Genomic DNA, 23,676 nt, shown 5'->3' with positions numbered 1-23,676 from the left:
TTAATTGGCAACATTTTTGATAATCCACTGGTTGTTTAAAGGACCAGTATGTAGGATTTAGTGGCATCTAGTGGTGAAGTTGCAGATTGCTCTGTGGAAGAACACCTGCTCTCTGAGTAGCTATTAAGGGCTCATTCTAAAGGTAAAGAAAACACAATGATTCTTATTTTCAGGTGATTGTATGCTAATTAAAATATACTTATGAATATTATATTCAATTTGTGCCAAGTCTGTTCCACTAGATGCTACTAATTTCTACACAACTGCACTTTTAATTGTTTTATACAAGCAAAACCAGCAAACATTTGCAGGTTATAGATTCTTAAATGATAGCATTTGCTGCTTTTCTCTGTTTTATTTTATTGTAAATTAAATATATTTGGGTTTTGGACTATACAAAAAGACAAAACAGACAAACAACAACATTTCCTAATAGGGCTGCAACTAACGATTAGCCTATTTTCATTATTGATTAATCTGTCCATTCTTTCCTCAATTAATAGATTAGTTTTTTGTCCATAAAATGTCAGAAAATGGTGACAAATGTCAATCATTGTTTTCTTGAAACCCAAGATGCAACCAAAAATGTCAACAGTCCACAACCCAGAGATATTCAGTTTGCTCTATAGAAGTCTAAAGAAACCAGAAAATATTCACATTTAGGGAGCTGGAACCAGAGAATTTGGCTTTTTTTTTTCTTAAAAAAACCACTTGAAACAAATAATTAATTATCAAAATAGCTGGCAATCAATTTTCTGGCGATCAACTAATCATTGCAGCCATATTTCCTACAACTAATTAATTAACTGAAGAAAGAACCAGTAGATGAATTGATAATGAAAACATTTACTAGTTACAGCCTTACTTACAATAGTTTAACAACACTATTGATATATTTACTGTATATGTGGAGGTTCCTCTTCACTACGTGCATCCTAATAATATTCAGGCCTTGTGTCTTCACAGTGAAATGCATTCAGGAAAAGAAGGTCATCCATAGAAAACAGGGGCAGATACTTCACTGCAGTGTGTATCAAAGGGCCTGATTTAACTGCATGGTCAAGGAAATATCCAGATAGTAATAACTATAAATATATATGGCTCAAAATAATGTGATATCGAAATGTTAAATGTGAAATGTGGTGCCATCTAGTGAGTTCAAAACCCAGGAACCATCTCTTCAAATACATCCTAGCGCCTCAAAGACTTGGATGTTATTATTTCTTTAATTTAATTCACACAAAGAGCAAAGGTATAAATCCAAATTAAGATAAATGAGACTATTGTTTTAACGGTTATGTCTGCTGGGAATCAGAATAAATCACAGCATGGGTGTGGCAGCAGCCTCACATGACATTTTCTCACCCGATAAATTAACAAAATTGAACGAGAAATTAGGAAAAACAATCTGGATTAGAGATTAATCAATTTAAACGGGAATCCAGCCTAGCTAATCGTCCCCCTATTAGGATTTCTTTTTTTGGCTCTCTGGATCCACACACACATGCCTCCATTATCACCAACCACAGCTCATAAAATATCAGTAATGGTCATGACAACAAAATGAGTCGTTTTAATGTTCATATTATTTCATTTTAACAGCCGTAACTGCGGTTACAAATGTCTCTTTTAAGGCTGATATGTGACAGCTGTCAGTTGGACACTCCCTGACCGGCTGCTAGCATGAGTAGCCGTTAGCTTCGGTCGGCTTTCTCAATAAAAACCTCACTTTTCGATTTTATTTCAACAAGACACACACATATATATTTCAAAACAGGTGTGAATATTTGTTCTGAATTCAACCCCTATCGTCTGGATGACAAATATGTGCTAAATCTTACCTGTTTGTGTCCAAAAAGATCCGGCTAACCGCTCAGCTTCGTCCCTGACAGGCTACATCCATCCATGGAGGTCTGACCGGACTCGTCCGTCCTGAGGTGTCCGAGCTGCTGCCTGTCCCATCCCGCCTGACAGACACTGTGTGGCCCGGTAACACTTCAGCTTCAGACTATAAACATGTCAAATATTATACTGCATTCACCTGTATGTACAGTAGCTGGCAATTTTTAAAATATAGAGTCTGACACAGGATTAAAACTATGCATTTTTGATTAGATTTTGATTGTGAGATTATATTTTTCCATGTCCTTTTTTTGTAATTTATTTGTATTTAAAGAGACTTTGTATATAAAGGGAAGTTCCTCAAAAAATCTCATGTCTTCTTTTTCCAAGTAGCCGGGTTCTACTACAAAGATTAATTAATTATGTAAAACCAGAGGTGCAATGATTAGTCAATTAATCAATTAGTTGCAACCTATTAAATTAATCACTGACTATTTTTGATAATTGATTAATTGTTTTGAGTCACTTTTTAAGAAAACAATGTCCAAATTCTCTGGTTCCAGCTACTCAAACGTGAATTTGTCTTCCCTAGTCTTCTATGACAGTAAACTGAATATCAACTTCACTTTGGGCTCATTGTTCACCATTTTCTGACATTTTATGGACCAAATCACTAATTGATTAATCAAGAAAATAATCAACAGATTAATTGATAATGATAATCAGCCAAGGAAAATGTGTAAATTTGAATATTCACAAAAAACCCAAAGGAAAAGAAAGGAGGACACAAAATCCACTGTGGAAATGAAAGGACGAATCAACCTGAGTACTCAAGTATCCACAGCTGAAACTTTGTGTACCTGTGTCCAGATTTAAATCTCAAATTTAATATGACACTGAAAGATTTGCAAAGAAAAAACAATCACCAGAGAAAAGCGCAGTCTGTGGGCATCAGTCTGGAACAAAGTCATTAACGGTGAAGTATCCTGTATGCAAACACAACACCTCAGTAACACCCAAAGCTATCAATATCTCCATCTCCTCCAGGCAGGGTGTTTCGCTCTAAAACCTTTTCTCTGACTCTCAACTAGCTGGTTGGATGGAAACAAAGCTTAGACATTACAAACTACCCACAGGTCTGTTTCAGTGCACCTGTATACACACACACACACACACACACACACACAGCAAACACACTGCCCTGGATATATAGATTGTAATCAAACTCACCAGCAGAAAGAAAAGGAACTGAGGATGTGTGTGTATTTTTAGATGAAAAGGTGAAGTAAACTTTACAGGAGCATGTCAAGTATGTCAGTGGGCGATACTGTGGAATATCTGAGTTTGTGAACAATGTAAAGACAAATCATAAGAGAGAATAGAAGAAGATTTGTACACTCAGGTGATGTTTTTACCAGACTTACATCTTATCTCAAGCTTCTTCACAGAATTAGTTCTATTGTAACATTATCTCATAACTGATCACAGAACAATAATGATACTAAAAAGCAATTCAACAAAAAAAAAATCACAGGGGAAAGTTCAGATCTATCAATTTATTGTAGTGTGGACATGAATGAAATAATTTTCAAAATTAAATAATGAAATTAATTTAAATATGTTTTAATCAAGAGAAACAGTATAGATGATTTTTCTACTCTAATATTACATGTATTCAACTATAAAAAAAAAAAAAACCCACAAAAAGTCTGTTGAGACCATGATAATGAACGATCGATCTGTCTGTAACGAGAAAACATGCATAGCTTCATGTGGGTCCTGTCATCTGAGGCCTGAACCACCAAGCGACACCAGTTTGTTAACCGGTTATCTTTGGGCTTAACTTTTCCGGTATCATGCAGCCGGCTCACTTTTAATGGAAATAAATCACCACTATGTCGAACAGCTACCCTGCTCTGGACATTACTTCACAACTTAACACCCAGACTACTGACCAATCAGATCACTGGAAAAAAACTGAGTCATCATTCCTACAGGAACCTGATAAGGATTTCCATTCCGGTTTTAAAACTGAGCTTCTAACAAAATTGAGACATAATTAATTATCTAAAACACACTAAACACAGGATTTTAATTGTGCAAAGTTAACTCTGATTCCATCACTGCAGTTTAGAACATAACGAGGTGACTTTATGATGATAACTGGAGTTAAAACGAAACCTTCTGTTGTCTTTTAGGCTACTAGAAAAATAATCCACACACTGAGATTAGCTGCTTTCATGTGAACATGAAGCGCTCGTAGCTGGATAGTAAAACCCAGAGTCGACTGAGCCAGTTGATAGCCAGCTTCGTGATACCGGTTATCCGGGACGGCCAGTGTTAGGCTCAGTGAAGCCAGCTCACCCAAAGAGAGCCAGACTAAGTTGAACTCGCTTCGTGGTGCAGGTCTCTGATCTGTCCTGAGTGTTCGGTTGGCTTAAATGCATACTGGGAAATCATAGAAACTGGATGGATGATCATGAAATGTTACAGTCGTTGTGTTGTGTGTGACGGTTTCAGACTACTCATCTTTCCGTATATACAATCTGTACTCAAACAGAGTGAAGTTCATGATTCTAGCCACGAGTTCAGGAACAACAAACTCTCTTATCTTCTCGTAGCCCATGTGCTCATACAGCTTCTGAGCGTCAGTCTGGACCACAGAGGTGTACAGGACGACGGCTGCGTAACCTCTGTCACGAGTAAACTCCGTCACTGTCTGACACAGAGTCTTAGCGATGCCCATCCCGCGGTGGCTGCGGCGCACGGACATGCGTTTCAGCTCCAAGCACTCAGGCGCGTTTTCGTTAGGAAGGCAAGCCACCGTGCCGACCACCTGACCCTCGCTTTCTGCCACCCAAAAACACGAGTCCTTCTGCTTCAGGTAGGTGTCGGTGATGTTGTTGAGGTCCTTGTTGAGGGAGGTTTCGATGTATCTGTTGAACATGTAGACGACAAACTGCCGGGAGCCGGCCAGGACGAGGGTGACGGCCAGGATGGGCAGCAGGAAGGATTTGGAGCTGGTCATGAGGGCGCAGAACATGCACATGAGCACCATCTGGGTCAGAGGCTGTTTCAGAAGGTGCATGAAGGACGAAGGCACGTGCTCGCTCATCCCCAGGGTGAAGATCTCCTTCACAGCCTCGGCATCGTCCTCCCGATATTTCCGGATGTAGATATTAGCCATGGCTCAGCTCTGCTTATCAACACAACAAGAGGTCAAACTGTGAGAGGTGACAAACTACTTACATCAGTTTGCATGCAATCACGTTCTCTGTCCTCTTATTCCTTTCCAGTGTCACAGTGTGTTGAATAGAGCTGCAACGATTAGTTGATTAATCAATAAGTCAATAGAAAATTAATCTGTAACTATTTTAATAACAGAATAATCATTTTCATTCATGTTTTAAAATAAATGTTGGTTCCAACTGCTCAAATGTGATCATTTCTTTGTCAAATATGATAGTAAACATAATATCTTTGAGTTTTGGACTGTTGGTCGGACAAAACAAGACGTCTGAAAACGTCATCTTGGACGAGAGGTTAACTGATGATGACAATAGTTGTTAGTTGCATCTCTAGTGTTGAAGCTTGTCTCTGTATCTCATCACAACCTGTGCTCACACTGAATTATCATTTTGTTACTTTAATCTATCATTCTGATGCCAGAGGAATCATTTTAGTTATGTATCAAGTAAAAATACTCAACATTTACTGATAACAGCTTTACAAAAGTCAATTTGCTTTCATTTTATACACAAAATATGATTTATGATAAACTGAGGTATTTAGGTTGCTGGTACAACAAAGTAAACAATTTGAAGGCTTTAAATTGGGCTCTGATAACTTGTGATATATCAGAAATGCCAAATATCAGAGTATAATTACTCAAATACTGTACTAAAGTGCAGTTTATAAGGATTTTTTTTTAATCCATTTTGTGAAACTGTAGTAAGTTCTATTGCACTACATTTATGACACTTTAGTACCTCATTACTTTGCTGATTCAGATTATTAATACAAAATATAATCACCTAAAAAATGTATAGATCAGATCAGATACCAGGCAGTATATAAAGTATTTAAAATTACCATGACCGTTACCAGCTGCCACAGTGATGCATCAATAATTATATTCCAGTAATATAATATCAAGGCTGCAATTAACAATTAATCTGCTGACTATTTTCTCAATTAATTGATTAATCATTTAGTTAGCGAAATGTTAGAAAAATAGTGAGAAAATGGCATCATAATTTTTCATAGGATGTGTTGATGTGTTCAATTTTCTTGATTTTCTGACTAACAGTCTAAAACCAAAAGATATTTAATTCAATTTATTGTCATATGAAAGGTTAATCAAGAAAAACAGAGAATCCCTACATTTGAGAGGCTGCAAGCAGAGAATTTATAGTATAGTTGGAATAGTTTCCAACTATTACATTAAATAAGCTAATAGTTAAATTAAAAATAAATAAACAAATATTTTGATAATTGATTAATCATTTTGAGTCACTTTTTAAGAAAAGAAGTCCAAATTCTCTGATTCCAGCTTCTCAGATGTGAATATTTTCTGGTTTCTTTAGTCTCTTTGACAGTAAACTGAATATCTTTAGGTTGTGGACTGTTGGTCCGGACAAAAGAAAACATTTGAAGACGTCATCTTAAGCTCTGGAAAACAATGATCGATATTTTTCACCATTTTCTGACATTTTATGGACCAATCAACTAATCGATTCATCAAGAAAATAATTCATAATGAAAATAATTGTTAGTTGCAGCTGTAGCACTTTTACTTAAGTAAAAACTTTTTTTCTACCTGAAATTTCTACACTGTGTTATTGCTACTTTTACTAAAGTAAAAGATTTTAACACTTCTTTCACCACTGAAAAGGACCTATGGATTACAGAAAAGAAACATTACATTACACAGTTTGTCCACCAGAGAGCACAAGTTAACTTTCAACTGTAAATGTCCTGTTCAATAAATATCATGGTTACAATACTTGAACAAATACATTTAGGGGTTCCTCACAAGAAAAAATTGTTTATGTTAAAAAACAAATATCCACCACTACATGTTTATTATTGTTTGTCTCTTATTGCTATAGTTTAAAGCACCCAACAGTAGGGCCAGTAAGTAAATCACAAAATCACCGTATTGCTTTCTAAAAACACATAAACAGTCAGATATAAAGATAGCCTACACTTGTTCTTAACTGTAATAATGCATGATACTGTTAATATTACCTTTTACATCCTATAAAATACTTTATAAATGTAGGGCTTTTACTTGTAGAGGATTGTGTGGTTTTGTGTATTCTACTTAAAAAGGAAAGGTTCACAAAGGTAAGGTGTCCATATGAACACTGAAGGAGGTTTTCCTCGCTGTAATCATTCCTCCTGTTCATACTAGCTGTTAAAAGATCCCCTTCAAATGTGCTTTCAATGTAAGTGATGGAGGCCAAAATCTACAGTGTGCCTACACAGTCATTTTGTACAAAAATGCATTTAAAAGTTGATGTGAAGCTTATTTGAGGCTTCAGCAGTCTGAGTTAGTCATATCAAATAGATATCTGACACATTTACAGTCTCTTTTAGCATCAAATTTCCTCTTTGTGTTTCCTCAGATAGTGTTTCCCTGTTGAGCTGCAGTGGAAGTGTAGTAACAAAGGGGGACTTTGGCACTAAATAGATTGTAACGTTGAAAAATGTCTACTTGATTTGTCTCATTTTGACGTTTGAAGCTTCATATTAGCTTCATATAAACTTTTAAATACATTTCTGCACAGACTGTGGATTTTGTCTCCCATCACTCACATTCCAAGTGTATTATGAGGGGATCTTCTGATGGCGAGTATGAAGAAGAGGATTGATTACAGCAAGAAAAACTTGTTTCATTGTTCATTTGAGCTACTAACTGTTGTTTTCAGACACACCTGAAGACCTCTGTACTTGTCCTTTAGGTGAAACTTTGTGGAGCAAATTTTTCCACTTATGACACATTCATGTCTGTATAAATAAACACTCTGGAAAGGTCACAAAGGAACCAATAACTTACAGTAAACACACCATGAAGGGTTATTTCTACATGGTACATTGGTGAAGACAGTTTCACCTCTGATCACAATGACCCTCAAACTAGCAACTAATTAACTGCAAAATCAGTGCCAGTCACGTGAGAGTCAGTTTTAACGGTTTTAACTGCAACGTTAGTCATGCTAACCATGTAAACCACTTGACTAAAAAATCACGAAACGTTTTATTCAGATGATCATAAAGTCCCTGTGTCCTTTAGGATAATGTACACGATAATTAGAATGAGCTAACAGCAGCTAGCATCAGTGCTAGCCTCGCAAAGCTGCCAAACATTTGAGTCCAATTAGCCCTGAAGGCGTAAAACTGGAAATAAACAATAACGACATACCTGTTTTAGCTTGAGGAGCTTGAAAGCGGAGTCTGAATTTGCTGAAAGCAGCAAAGATGCTAGGAAGTCAGAATCCTCTCATTATGTTGTGTCCCCTCTACTTCCTCAGCTCGGCTATGGTGCGTTCACGTAATATCGTCAGGATGGGAAAACTAAAAAATCACGTGATTCTCGTATTAGTTTTACTGAGATTTTATTTTTTATGTGATTGCTGCCATTTTGCCACAGGTTTGTTAAGAGTGGAAGCTATCGTGACCGTTAAAAATTAATGATAGTTAGGAAGCTCATGTGAAGTGTGTTTCCTTCTCGGCTGCTCGTAGTTTTACCATAGATGCAGATAAATACGGTGTGTACGATGTCGCTTAAACGCGGCTTGTACAACTTCCTGTTGGTTTGTAGGTTTCCTGCCACATGCTGAACTGTCTGCATGAATTTGTGTTTATGGAAAGTCAAAAAAATCCCCACTCTGAAGCTTCATATTATAATGATGTAACTCTGCATGACTGAATAGGGACTGGCACTGTGTCTGTAGTTAAACTGACAGTTAAGATTTTGTTGTTACCCTGTAGAAATAAGACAGTATTTACTTAGCCAGTTGTTTAATTAGTGTTTCCCAACCTTTTTAGTTTGTGACCCCTTAAAACAAACCAAATGTTTACTAGCGACTCCTTGTCACCAGTTGTATGTCTGCCAGTTGTGACCACTTCAACCAAAAAGGGATTTCTTCCCCTGTTTTTCTGTTTTATTTTAATATTTTTAAAAACCCAATACGGTGAAATTTTCCAGTAATTCACAAAAGAAATACTGACAGTAAAGCAACATTTAAATAAACATAGTTTTGTGTACAGAAAGTTGTTGTCATTTTTTTGTTTGTTTCTCATTTCCCTGTTTTGACATTATCATCTTGTAACCCATCAGATTCCTCGTGACTCCTTGTGGCTGCTTCAATGCCCATGTTGTGAACCACTGCCCTACAGTACACTGTAGAATTTAACATTTTATAAAATATGATCTCCACACAACACTATGCATGTCATGAAAATAGCCTATTGTTACCTATGGTTTTATCTGAATAACTAATTAAAAAAAAAAAAAACTAAAAAACAATAGAGATTCTGCAAATTTCCAGCTGTTTTGTATAGAAATATCAAGTCAAATTTGTTGGCTGTATTTACAAAAGAAAGCAGTTTGCACACAAAGAGACAAAACACAGTAAAAGCTGTAGGGTAAATAGGTCAAAGGTCCAAGAACCCTCCTGAAAAATGCAAAAATATTATTGCTCCATTAGCATTACTGTTACGGTTTTATCTATAGTCTTTAGTATTTAATTGTACTAGTCATGTAGTCAGTGTCAGAGGCCATAAATGTAATGTAAATAAACCCTGAGGCAAAAATAATTCTAAAAATGAAAACTCTTGTTACAGGCACCAGTTTGGCACAAATATAGCCAGGTTATGTAATTTGAATTTGGCACAAAGTTCCTCAAAGTTCATGTCACTTTTTGTTATATTTTTTTCCTACAGGGGCAAAAGGGTAACATGCATGAGTCCCACAAGTTTAATCAAAATCTTATCTTAATAAGTGTCTGAAATTTGGCAGTAAAATACATACAGACAAAAAAAACCCAGCTATGCAACCTTAAAAAAAGGACACAGTGAAGGTCAGAGAGGTCACAAACTGCTGCCATTACTGGCAAAACATGAACTGTTGTCACAATAACACACGTTGTGGTAGTTCACACTACAGCACCAATGAATTAGAATAAATGTAGAGTGTTTCACAATATATGAAGACTGAAAAAATAATTTATTGTCTCCTTAAAACAAATTTGACTAGATTTCATACATCAAATGATTGTAAAGATTTTCCCTTTTTATGAAGTAAACATTCCACTACACCGATCAGCCACTATATTAAAACCACCTGCCTGATATTGTGTAGGTCCCCCCTCATGCTGCCAGAACAGCTCGGACCCGTTGAGGCATGGACAAGACCTCTGGTATCTGGCACGACAACGTTAGCAGCAGATCCTCCTGTAAGTTGAAAGGTGGGGCCTTCATGGGTGGGACTTGTTATTCCAGCACATCCCACAGATGCTTGATCGGATTGCGATCTGGGGGATTTGGAGGCCAAGGCAACGGCTTGAACTCTTTGTCATGTTTCTCAAACCATTCCTGAACAATTTTTGCTGAAAGACGCCACTGCCATCAGGGAATGCTGTTGCCACGAAGGGGTGTACATGGTCTACAACAATGTTTAGGTAGGTGGTACAAAGTAACATCCACATAGATGCCAGGACCCAAGGTTTCCCAGCAGAACATTGCCCAGCACATCACACTGCCTGCGCTGGCTCACCCTCATCCCATAGTGCATCCTGGTGTCATCTCTTCCCCGGGTAAATGATGCACACGCATCTGGCTGTCCAAATGATGTAAAGAGCAGACCACCTTCTTCCATTGCTCCATGGTCCAGTTCTGACGCTCACATGCCCATTGTAGGCGCTTTCGGTGGTGGACAGTGGTCAGCATTGACACTCGGACTGGTCTGCGACAGATATGCAGCAAGCTGTGATGCACTGTGTGTTCTGACACCTGTCTATCATAGCCAGCATGAACCTTTTCAGCAATTTGTGCTACGAGCTCTTCTGTGGTATCGAACCAGGCGGGTTAGCCTTCGCTCCTTGGGCGCCTATGACCCTGTCGCCAGTTCACCAGTTGTCCTTCCTTGGACCACTTTGGGTAGGTACTGAGCACTGCATACCAGGAACACCTCACAAGACCTGCCGTTTTGGGGACGTTGTTATAAAAATCACCTTTATTTGGCCCTTATCAAAGTTGCTCAGATCCTTACACTTGCCCATTTTTCCTGCTTCCAACACCTCAACTTCACTTCACTTGCTGTCTAATATTTCCCATCCCTTTACAGGTGCCATTGTAACAAGATAATCAATGTTATTCACTCCATCTGTCAGTGGTTTTAATGTTGTGGCTGATCAGTGTATATTGATAGTCAAAAAAATAAAAGCATAATTTTTTCTTTAAACATTTAGTTTTGTTTATACAAAACATTCACTTAACACTTTCCCACTCAGCCAAGCGGTGAGCAGAAACAGAAGCAGCTCATAACTACTTTTCTTTCCAGTTTGTGTTTCTCTGTCTCCTTCCTTCTAGCCCAGGTTGATCTCCCCTGCAAACATGGTGATCAGCAGGATGATGGCGAATCCGGTGAGCAGCCCTGCATTCTGGATCAGGAAGAAGATTATCTTGGCAGACCTTCGTGTCTCTTCCTTTGCTATGTTGTCCATCTCTGGAAACTAAGAGGAAGAATGACAATCAGATATCTGTCTGATGTACAATCCTTTAACATATGACATACACTGGCCTTATTGTTCAACAGACAACTTTACGGGAAGTAATAATATACAAGCAGGAAGTGTGAATTGGTTGCTTTGTGAGACCACAGTCAATATTTTGTTCCAACATATGGAGAAAAGACCACAAGTCTGCATAGTCATCATTTGATAGCCGACGTTGACAAATCTGGGAGTTTTTGCATGTTACAAATGCAGATCAGTCTGATCAGCAAGTATTGCCAGTGAGGCCAAAGCCTAAAGGTTTGTTCAGACAGAATGCAAAGCGAATTTTCGCCTCATTTGTGTGGATTTGACCGCTGGACCTTTTGTGTTTATTGTTTGTCTGTGGGAGTATCTTCAGTTCAGCTTCTGACTGAACTCAGAAATCACCAGAGACTCCAGTTCTTTCTGTTATTTCCCTAAAATGTCCTCTTCTCTCCTTTTCTTTCTTGTCTCTGTATGTTTATGAATAGATAATAGATAGAAATAGATTCATGAAGTTCTGTGAAATCGCTCAAGCTGAAACATTTTCATTCGCTTTGCCTTCTGTCCGAACACACAGCAATACAGCTTTTTTCCTAGTCCCCAAATGATTCACTACAGCACCATATGTGTATTAATCCACGGCTGAAAATAGACCCTAAAAATGCACCATTCACTCTAGTTTGAATATCATTTACTAAAAACTACAGTGGCCAGCTGTTTCGGGAAATTTAGTTTTAAAAGAGTTATGTCTTCAGTAAGAAGCGATGGACTTGCAGCTGAGTGCCACAGAAAGGGTAGGGAAGTGAGAAAGTATTGATTTGGTGACACTAAGAAAAATCTAGAATAACACCAGTCTTGTCCTTTAGATACAAAGGTGAGCTGAACAGAAAGAACCATTTGGATACAGTGTCCTCAGTTTAACTCACCATGTCTGCCAATGCAATATACAGGAACATTCCTCCTGCGATGGCAAAGATTGCGTTGGGGGCAAAGTTGCTTCCGAGCAGGATACCGAGCACGAGGCCGACGTAACACGACACTGCTGACAGCAAGTTGAAGAATATGGCTTGTGGGACGGTCATACCAGCGTTCAGCAGGATCACAAAGTCACCTGCAGACGGAAAAAAAACATATGTTTTTACACAATAATGGGAGCAACTGAGGTTTTAACATTATCTAAAAAGCAATGTGTTTGTGTGTTTCTCTCTCTTGTACTTCTGAAGGATATTGATGACTTTGTGCTCTGTAAAAAAGAAAAAGTTTATGAAGTAATTGTTTAAAAGTGCTTCCACTACCTGCCTTTCCACTTCACTACATAATGGGGAATCCTGCTATGAGGCGGCGACTGACATTTCTAACATGCATCAGGTAGAAGCTTCACTCTCATACTGGCATTTACATTATTCCCTCTTCACTAGACATGTCTGTTCACTCTCTGAACTAAAAAAGAAGAAGATGACTACATTAAAATATTCTTTATTATGTTTAGGTGACCAGAAAAGAAGAAAAACCTGTGCAATGACACCGGTATGAAACACTGAGTACAATAGACCTGCAATGAATAATACTTAAAAGTCTTTGTTGACACTTATATTTCATTAGTTTTTGTCGATTCAAATCTATGATATGTTTTGAGGCTGTGCTGCTGTTGTATTGGATTGCTTTATATTTAAAGGTGTTTCTAATATTTCGTCCGGCTGATTTTCATATATGGACATATTAGAAACACCTCACAATATAATGCTGCCCAGTTCGATGATAAAATAACACATAAAAACTGACCATAGAGTTGAATTAACACCTCTCTGACAAATATTAAGACTTATAAGCTTTACAGATGTAGTATTTACTACAGGACTATTGCATTACAGGTGTTTCAGGCCAGTCAGTGTGTAACATATGGAGTTGGGACAGTTTTACAGTAGAGGTCGATAAAGATTCTTAATAGCTATTTAAGTTTAAGTGAAGAGATACAACCTGCTTCTACTAATTTCTCCTTAAGTATCTTTAAGGTTGGAATATAAATACATATTCATGTTGTTCCAGCTCTTCATTGAAGATATGTGATGTTTATAATGAGGGAAATATTCAGTCCATAAGATGAAAAACCCCAAGACTGCACCATTCCTTCATATGGAAATGCTCTTGATATCATGTGCAGCATTTCTTATACACATTTCCCCAAAATTCAGCTTGAAATGTTTGGTGTCTTTATAAAACTGTGGGATCTCCAGTATGATTTCCAATAAAGTTCTGAGAGTTTGAACAATGTTTGACTGCACAGTGTTGAGTTTGTACTGACCGACCTACCAGTGGGCCCACTGGGGTTGAATTATGGATGATGTTTACTTATCACTCACCCAGCTCATGTGGAAACTCCTCACATACTATGGCCGTGGACGTACTGAACCCTGTCAGTACCGACACTGTGAACGAGGCGCCGATAGCCAGGCCGTCGATGAAGTTGTGCAGCGCGTCGCTCAGAGTTATCATCCACGCCACCGTCTTAATGCTTTTGATGTGTTGCCCACGTAGCCAGTAACACATCACGCCGGACGACTGGACGTCCTGGAAGAGTTTTAAAAGAATTAAACATTTTGTGGGCACGTGGCTCGTGCTACTGTTTGACTATTTCAAAGAGGAGTCAAATGCAAACAATGGCATATGTGGACTTATTGATTCACAAAGATAACATGCAAGGATATCTGTATGTTTAAAACCCAAAGTTCAAATCATCCAGAAAAAAAAGCATCACATTTTACTCTTGGCATCAGTGCCTTGTTAATACATTTTCTCTGTCAATATTACAACCGTAAAGCTACGAATGTTTAGATTATAACCCTACATGTTTAATTTAGACATCACTGCACAGGCAAAACTCTTTTATTTTCCACCTTAATAGGTCGAATTAACAAAACACAACAGATTCGGAAAGATAGACCACAGGAAATATTTTTCCTAAATGGATGTGCAACAGATCTCTTCAATGACAAATATAATGGCACAAGTGTTGCTAATGGGCAACCTGAGAACAGGCGGGTATAAACAGAGCCTTTGGGACTCGGTTGAAGATACTCTGCGGTGACAAAACGCCCCTTTTATTAGCCACAACCAAACAAGGAGTCTTTGTGCTTGAGTCAGACAATTCCAGCATTTACCAGGAGGGGAAGGATCTGAGGCCTTCGGCTTGGTTCATTGCTTGATCCCTCTGTGACACCAGCGTGTCTGTTTGTTTAGTATTTTGATCCCCACAAAGCTGGACTCCTCCATATGACACAAGAGAATTCACTGTTAAACATTAACGCCAGCTCTAATCGCCATGAGTCACTGATAACAGCTCAGTAAATGACTTCTGAGCAAAAACTGAGCTTATCAAAAAAATGAAAGAAGAAGTGCATCCGTGCCACAATAAAACACCACCACTTTCCGGTTACTGCATCTTCTTTAAATTCTGTTGACAAATTCACTTTTTTCATGTCACACACTGTAACTCACACCCGTTTCACTACATAAGACGTCTATATTAGAGTCATCTTGTTTATAGCCCATGATGAATTCCTGGTAGGTGTGCCTGTGATAGTGGATTGTGGTGGACAGCAAATCTGTATCAAGCACATAATTGATTACTCTGATTCCTCACAGTCTTTACAAGCTTATCTGAAGACTGGGCTACTCATCAGATAATACACGATTGAGTACAAGGTTGCATTGCTGTGTAGGTTAATGTGACATGTGTGAGTTAATCAATCCCATGAGGCAGAGTTCAACGTAAAATAAAAGTATTGCTTCACAACTCCTAAGCCTCTACTTATTACACTCTTCTAAATAACACAAGTCTGCACTAGTACCTGAGAAGACATCACATTTGTATGTGAAGGGTCTGGGTTCGGGCAGCTCTTGTCTGTGGCGATGGTGTTGACGCTGGTCAAAACAATGGAGTCCTTTTTCTCCGGTATGTCTCCATTGTGGAGGGAGTTTTCTTGAGGCTGCTCTGCAGGAGTGAAGTGGCTGTGGCCATGCTAAAGACAAGAGAGACAGCGGAGTCAGAGGAGTGAACAGAGAGTAGCAGAGTACAAAGACAAAGAGGATGGAAACAGCTGATAGAAAGAACGAAACACTGTGTAGGTTTGATGGATTGGTAGACTAGGTGGATAATTGTTTTATTTTGAGTCTGCAGTACACAGATGCAAAAATATCCAGCTAAGTTCTCAAAATGTGCCAGTTACTCTTTTATTATACTTCATCATTCCCTGCTTAGAGAACATATTAACTGGTGTTACTGGGCAGCACCCACATAGAAATATGTGTTATTGAATGAATGTGGAACAAGGTATAGTTGACACAGCATGCTAAAAAAAAAAGTGGTCTTTGCACACCTGTAAACAGATAGGCATGTAGTCGACTCCTGCACACTGTCAGCACAATGGTGAATTTATTAGATAGCTACGTTTCAAAATGCCTGAAATGCCTGATGAATCAATAATCAATAATGATAATGATTTTTTGTCAGCAATGCTAACATGATAATGTCGAGCAGGTGTAATGTTTACCATGCTCATCATCTTTGTTGAGTGTGTTAGCATGCTGACATTTGCCAATTAGCAGTAACTAAACACAAAGTACAGGTGAGGTTGAGGAGAAATTAGTTTTGCAGGTATGCATGTACTCCAGACCGACCCACAGCAGCGTAATATGCCACTTTCTAAAACCGTTACAAATCACTGTTACAAAATAATTATGTTTAATGACGTGACAACACTGTGGTTAAGGTCTGGTTAGGTTTAAGCACAGGTTAGGGTTAGGGAAAGATCATGGTTTGGGTTAAAATGATCACTTGAAACTTGGTTGTACTTCCTTAAAGTGAGGCAACCTTTGTCGTCATGTCAGCAGTAAACACAGTGGCAATCGATACGTTTTTTTTAAAAAAATGTTCCAACTCACGGTGCCACTTTTTGCCATCTAATTAACTATCTAGCCATCCAGCCTCCTCCTAATAAGAAAGTCACCTTATAATGACGTCATCTGAACTGCGTCACTTCCCTGGGTCATAATTACTACGGCCACTAGATGGCGTCTGTCACTCAAACGTAACTATAGGTTGTTTTTGGGGGCTGAACTTGCGACCTATAGTGCCATTTTTCTTCAGAGGACAGGTTCATTAGAATTCATCCTGAGAGGGACATGAATGTCTGCACCAAATTTCATAGCAATCGATCCAATACTGGTTTAGACAGTCACTATTGTCACCATCAAGGTGCCGCTAGTGGAAAAGTCAGACAACCGCCAAAGTCTGTGGGATACATCCTCTAAAGAGCCATGAATGTCAGTGCGAAATTTCAAGACAATCCATCGAATAGTTGTATATTTCATTCTGGACCAAAGTAGTGGACCGAAAGACAGACAGGCCAACATTCTTCGTGTTTCGTGCTAGCAGGGCTAAAAAAAAAGCACATAGTCGTGACTCAATGAGTAAAACGAGGAAACGAAGGGTCAGATCAAAAGGTGGCGCAACTTTGGAAACATCAGGTACTAGCAGATTGTTAGTCATATTTTACATCCATGCTTAATTTATTTCCTCTAAACTTTTTGACTTTAATGCAGCTTTATTGTGTTCACTTTCACAGACAGCTTTCTTCAAATTGATTCCCTGCCATTATAAATCTACGCTGTTGCCTCGTTTCATTACCTGTTTTAGTTTAAAGTTAAATATATTAGGATTCTATGCTATCAAATACTGCACATCTTACATGTTCTGAAAGTCACAATGTGTGTCCCTGAGCCTTCTATAACATGATTAAAATAGAATGATGTAACGAGACTCCCATGAAGTGTTATTACCTTCATCGTAGTCAGTAATTAGCTGTTTAATTAGCCAATAAATCATGGCTATTCATTAGGTAGTTATAAAAGTCAAAATAAGTGATAAATGTTATCTCTGTAATAAAAAAAAAATTGCTTTGCACTTCATGAACTCACTAACAAGACTGTTCTTACCTCATTCTCGACCCGAAGAGCCATTTTCAGTATCTTCTCCATAAAGAAAAGGAGATAAAAGCCGCCAAATATTCCAACTGCATTCGCCACATAGTTGTCTGATTTGGGATCAAAACCTAGTGCCTGTGTATTAATAGAAAGATGGAAGAATGTTAGTCATGTATACAACACCTCCTGATCCACATGTATGTCTGTTTTTGTTTTTACGTCCTTTATGAAGCACTGAAACATCTTTGAAACGTTGTACATGAATCTCTTGACCTCTTGACTGTCTTCTTCTTAAACAGCTCCCATCTCTTACAAACCTCTGGTATGAGCTGAAGCACAGCGTTGGAGAAGAGCGTCCCGATGGCCAGGCCGATGAAGTAGGTCAGCACTTTGGGGAAATAAGGTTTCTTGGTGAAGGGGATCAGCAGGAGACCAAGTAGAGACGCCAAGTTGATCACAGTGACCGCCAGGAACCCATAACCCCAAACTGCCAGGAAAGAAAGGATTAACAGTTACTATGCCATCATCATTAATTAATATAACCTTAGAGTTCATTGTTTTTCTGATTTTTGTGACATGTTTAGAGCGTTGTGCTTTGGTTTAGGGTCATGCTGAATTTCTCTTCTGTTCAGCTTTTTCTTTGATCATTCTTGGTCCCAATTATTCTTCTCTTTATTGGAAGCAAACTGTTATAAAACTGTAAAAAAAAAAAAAAAAAAAAAACATCACCAGAGGATTATTCTCTTATGAATGTGTTTAAAACAACAAATGTAAAAGCTTTGATTAATTGGGTTTAAGATGAAACATGGCAGAGAATTTCAGGTCATGCAGGACAACCACTGGTGGCCATATTAGAGATCCTGAGGTATCAACAAGGCTTTTTATCCCTGAGTTTGGGCTATGAGGCAGCTCTTCCTCTCAGGCTGCATTTAAAATTCTGCTTCCTTCAACAATATTTGCAGACTCTAAACCCAACCATGGAACTAAAGACCAGCACAGCCAGCCAGAACGACTATTGCCTGAGAGACTAAACTTGGGGCAAATAGTCAGTTTTTAGATAGACATCTGAGTTCACTGCTTACAGAAAAGCTAATTTAAAGGTGCAGTGTGTAGAATTTAGTGGCATCTAGCAGAACAGACTTGGCAGAAATGGAATATAATATTCATAAGTATGTTTTAATTAGTGTATAATCATCTGAAACTAAGAATTGTTGTGTTTTTGTTGCATTAGAATGAGCCCTTTATATCTACATAGGGAGCAAGTCCTGTAACATGGAGTCCACCATGTTGCACTGCCATGTTTCTACAGTAGCCCAGAAGGGACAAACCAAACACTGGCCCTAGAGAGGGCCTTTCATGAGTTTCGTGGCCACCGTAGATTCTCCTACACGCTTGGAAGGGGAGGGTGAAGGGTATACAGTTGGTTACAATCTGCAACCTCACTGCTAGATGCCATTAAATTATACACACTGGTCCTTTAAATTGTATTCTGAGTAAATTAAGACAAACTACAAAACACGTCTGACTAAGTTCTGCTCACTCCAACAGAAACCTTTTGCCTTTTATAAGAGCAGTATGAGGACATTTACAGGGAAAATTCAGTGAAATGTGAAGAATTGTTTGCTCCTCAGCATCGTTAGCAAACCACACTCTTTTCTTCCATTTGATAGGTGCTACAGTGTCATTCATTGTTCAGTAATTGTTAAACACACATCACTGAGGTAGGATGGATAACAGTCAGTGTGCAGCTGTCTTAATGAGCATTTGAATGTATAAACGGAAAAAAAAAACATTGGCTCAACTATGATATTTTAATGAAATCAGCCCCTAATACAGTACCAGTCAAAAGTTTGGACACACTTTCTCATTCAAGGGAATAGATACAGTGGTGCTATATGTATAATGTATCTAACTTATAGCAGCTATCATGGTAGCTAAAAGTACCAACATCACTAAATGTATCTAAAGTTCCCTCCTTGTTTAGTATATAAGCATTTAATACATGTTTATAACACACTATAATGTAGTTATTAGGTTATGTTATTATGTAAATATTCATAATACATTTCTTAGAGTTTATTAATGTACAGAATTTTTCAGTATTTGTTTTTGTGTTACTGTTACTCCTAAATTTGTTTTGTTTTCTGTGTGAAATTCTTGTTTTTACTTTTTGGTAACAATTTTGTTAATGAAACTTGCGGAACAGGTCGCCATATATGGCAATTTTAAGTCGCATGATCATTCTAATGATCAGAAACTAATGAACACACATCTCCTCATGAACAAGTGACATTCATCAGGCCGAAACAAGCAAATTATGACAAGTTTGAGCAGTTAAGAGAGTTTGTTGAATGCAACTTGTGCAAGCAAACGTCTGCTTCTTGCATGAGGCCCATTCACTGTTTATATATCAGCATCCAGTTCACAGGATTATAAACCATTTATTAACTCTTTATGTACTGCTTAAAAATAATAAAGAGGAGGGGGACTTACAGTTAAGTGTTACCAAATAGCTTTGTGACGCAACTTGAAAACCTACATTTTGTTATATTTATTACAGCAGAGTATGCAAACAGGCACGTAAGTCGACATAATAGACACGGTATTTATTTGAGGAAGAGAAATTTTGTTGATAAGGCCAGAGGAGGAAACAGCATGCGCAGCATCACCGGACAACAACAGTCACAGTTGGCTGTAACAGCACAGAGGAGGAGCGTGTGACGGTTTATCTGAGAGGTCAGCGGCTCTGAGAGTCAATCCAGGACATTGTGGATCATTATGGCTCCACCGAAGCAGATGAATGTGTTTGTGACTTTGTTAAGACAGCCGAGAGCGGAGATGGACAGGAAGGAGTGACAGATAACCTGCGATAAAGGTCCAGATCTAAACCAACTAAGCAACAGATAGATTTCAGCTTTTTCATATTTTCTTATCTTAGAAAGGAAATTAGGACTTCAAAATTTAAAAAAAACTAAAAAGTAAAACTGGTCCTTGCTCTGACAAAATGCTTGACTGGCTGACAATAAAGCAGATTACAGGAAAGTGAAGCATTTTAAAAATCTACAGGTAGTTTATTCTGTTTTGCAAAGATTAAAACAGCTTCGATTTTCAATATCCCATTCTCTTCTCAGATTTCCTGTGGACAAAAATCTTCCTTCAGTTTTTGTAGGATGCTTACTATCAATGTATAAGAGTGTTGTATGTTTGATTTATTACATTTATTTCTGGTATAACGTGTTTGACACGTGTATACATTATCATGTGTCGGCGTGCTTTCCTTTTGTTTTGCTCTTGTTGCCTCTGTAGGAAATATAAGAAGTGTCTCATAAGCCCTCGTGGGCACCTTTCAGATTAAAATATTCATTCATTCGTAACAAGAGGTATCAGGAAATGTTAGATAACAGGGAATGTGTCGTCATATCTAAACTATGTTAAGACATGTTTTCCAAACCTTTTGGGAAACTTCCAAGGTTAACATAACCTGGAAATTACTAGATTTTTCAATCAATCAGATTATTGATTTACAAATCTATGTAGTAACCTTTTCAGTGCTGCTGAAGCTGAGTCTCGTGATAAAAAAACAACTTCATAGTGATTCATTTAAAGTCCCCCCTACACGCAAAAATTTGTTTTTCTTCTTGTTCCTTCAGCTGCATGTTTGAGTTTCACTGTTCAGAATGATGTGTGTCCAATATTCAATTTACACAAAGCCTCCAGTGCAAATACAGTGAAATGTTAGTGTTTTAAACTAGTTAACCAAACATTTTTTATGGAAAAAAAACACATCAGAAATCACAAATTATTAGTCCAAGCAAAGTATTTTTATATCTTAAAACATTTTAATCACTATGTTTCCTGTCTTTGCTTCATGTAGCGATGAATCGAGTAAAAGTTATTATGTTGTTTGTTATGAGGGATTGAATGAAATGAAGAGAGACGGAGAAAATGGAAGACCTCTGACACACTGAGGCCGGATTTGAACACTCGACTTCACAGCTGAATGAAATTAACCTTCAGCCACTCAGTTTCCAGGACACCCCCTCATCCTTTTGTGTTTTTTTTTTAAAGGGTGTACAAGCAAAACAAATTGGCAACCACTGCCTTGAAAAAAGCGTCCCACCATCCACAAAACAGCTCAACAATCTCCAGTATTTGTATCACTGTAGATGAAAGTGCTGACGGACCTGTTTCAAGGCAACAAACCTCCATGAACCGTGAATTATTTGAGTTGCGGGGGTCTTAACAAATAAACCAGGAGGCGAGGCACGCAACGCTGGAATGAAGCAACTCACCAGTGTAGTCGAGAGGCGGCAGAGTTTTGGGGGCGGTGAAGGGGCAGGAGGGCAGCAGCACCTGGGTCAACACAGCGGGACAGATCCTCCCCAGATGTCCCACAGTCAGCTGACTGACATTACTGAACCCGAAGTGGGACAAGATCTGCTCTGCTGAGGGACACTGAGGGGCAGGAAGACGTTGTTTTATTTGTCTCTACAATCCTTTCTGCTATTTTTAACGTTCCTATGTCTTGTATCTGTCTTTTATGTGTAATTTTGAATCTTTTTATTACAGCTTTTTGTATGAATTGTATAATATTAATAAAGTGTTTATTATTGTTATTATTGGCAGTGGATAAAACAGGATACAGTAATGATATTTATTATGAATTTAGTGTAATTACACTGTAATGTTGAGAGAAGTAGAGGGTAAGACAGTACTGGAAGACAATTATATACATAGTAGTACTGTATAATGTTATCATATAGCTTAATTCAAGGTAGAAATGTTTTTCAATATATTGTGTGCATTATTGTATCTTAAAAGCATTTTTTACAACTAAAAGCTAAAGTTGTGAGCTGTATGGTTTTGTAACTCTTTCCAGCCTGATGAGCATCAACAACTCTTCTTCTAAGATCCTGAAAAATCTCCGTTGTTTGAGCGATGACGCACTTCCACAAACTGTTGTTGTGAAGCTCAGACTTTGATAGTGAAGAACCAGATTACTCTTCTTTAAATAAAGCCGAGCCTCCCGGACTCAAACCTGATTATCATCCCATTGATTGAAACACCGGACTCTAATTTCCCCTTCAAATGAACTGAAAAGCCTAGAGGTTCACATACAAATATGTAACTTTGGATCATTTTCCTCAATAATTTGGTTCCCTTTATCTAGTTTTAGGACTTGTGTGAACATCTGATCACATTTTAGGTCATATTTACACAAAAATACAGCAAATTCTAAAGAGTTCACAAACTTTCAAGCAGCACTGTATAGCTGATCAAATACATAGTCATTAATGGATATTTTTGGTCATTTCTTTCATGTTTTTCTGTTTTACAGCTCAGCTGTTTTTGCTTATGGTTGTAAAAAATGTATTTAAGATTCAATAATGCAGACAGTATACTGAAAAACATTTCTACCTTGAATTAGACTGTATGATAACATTATACAGTACTGCTACCTCTACTTCTCTCTACTTTACAGTATAATTAGGATAAATTCATAATAAATATCATTACTGTATCCTCTAAACTATAAATGCCTACAGATAACAAGTAAATCAGATATAAATACAGATATGTTTCAGACATTTATGATAATAAAGTGCATATAGGACGACAAAATAAGTGGAAAATTAGAAGAAAAAAAAACAAGTTTTAATTTTTTCTTCATTAAATATGTAAACTCTCCAGTTTGGTGTATAAATCTCACCTCTTGGTCTGCCAGCGGGTTTTCTTCTGTTACTGACGGAGGTCTTCTGGCTGAGATCAACACCAACAGATCCTCCAGATTCTCCGTTGAGATGGATTTGTTTTCACCATAATAGCGTAAAATGCTCTCTAGAAACCTCTGTCCATCCCGTTCACTCACATTCACACTCTGGGACGCTGCTATATAAACCAAAGCGCAGCCAATAAAACATCTAAAATGCCACATCTCTGCTTTTAAAGTATAAAAAGTTTCCTCTGGTAAATAAATCTGCTACTTCTGCTCCTCTAAAAGCTTTTTACTTGAGCCAAAATTCATTATATCCGCGGAGCTTCCAGATCCATGAAGAGTCAGAGCAGAAATGTGTTTTTGGAGTTTACT

At 37.9% G+C, this 23,676-nt stretch overlaps 3 protein-coding genes across 7 annotated transcripts in view; all 3 read right to left on the bottom strand.

The window, feature by feature from the left end:
- The window catches only part of dctn1b (dynactin 1b), a 46,578-nt gene extending 44,643 nt beyond the window's left edge, over nt 1–1,935 (bottom strand). For 4 of the 5 annotated variants that reach the window (XM_044374581.1, XM_044374582.1, XM_044374584.1 and 1 more), the window contains exon 1: nt 1,842–1,935. The gene's annotated coding sequence lies outside the window, so the exon portion shown is untranslated. The remainder of the gene's footprint in view (nt 1–1,841) is intronic. The other variant, XM_044374586.1, reaches the window with a different exon arrangement.
- A 1,448-nt stretch (nt 1,936–3,383) lies between these two features.
- Nucleotides 3,384–8,566, bottom strand: LOC122998334 (probable N-acetyltransferase camello). Its single transcript, XM_044375167.1, has 2 exons — nt 8,270–8,566; nt 3,384–5,038 (listed from the first exon to the last, which is right to left on the bottom strand). Exon 2 carries the CDS (start codon nt 5,027–5,029, stop codon nt 4,364–4,366), a length of 666 nt encoding a protein of 221 aa, XP_044231102.1. The 5' UTR covers nt 5,030–5,038; nt 8,270–8,566; the 3' UTR covers nt 3,384–4,363.
- A 1,488-nt stretch (nt 8,567–10,054) lies between these two features.
- slc39a8 (solute carrier family 39 member 8) lies at nt 10,055–23,676 on the bottom strand. The gene is made up of 8 exons (XM_044375166.1): nt 23,299–23,676; nt 21,881–22,043; nt 17,906–18,075; nt 17,601–17,723; nt 15,455–15,625; nt 13,967–14,174; nt 12,533–12,717; nt 10,055–11,582 (listed from the first exon to the last, which is right to left on the bottom strand). The coding sequence occupies exons 1-8, from the start codon at nt 23,521–23,523 to the stop codon at nt 11,436–11,438; spliced, it is 1,392 nt and encodes a 463-aa protein (XP_044231101.1). The 5' UTR covers nt 23,524–23,676; the 3' UTR covers nt 10,055–11,435.

The sequence above is a fragment of the Thunnus albacares genome, chromosome 15, assembly GCF_914725855.1.
Source record: "Thunnus albacares chromosome 15, fThuAlb1.1, whole genome shotgun sequence".
Lineage (NCBI taxonomy): Eukaryota > Metazoa > Chordata > Actinopteri > Scombriformes > Scombridae > Thunnus > Thunnus albacares.
This window is presented reverse-complemented; position numbering and strand designations above follow the sequence as displayed.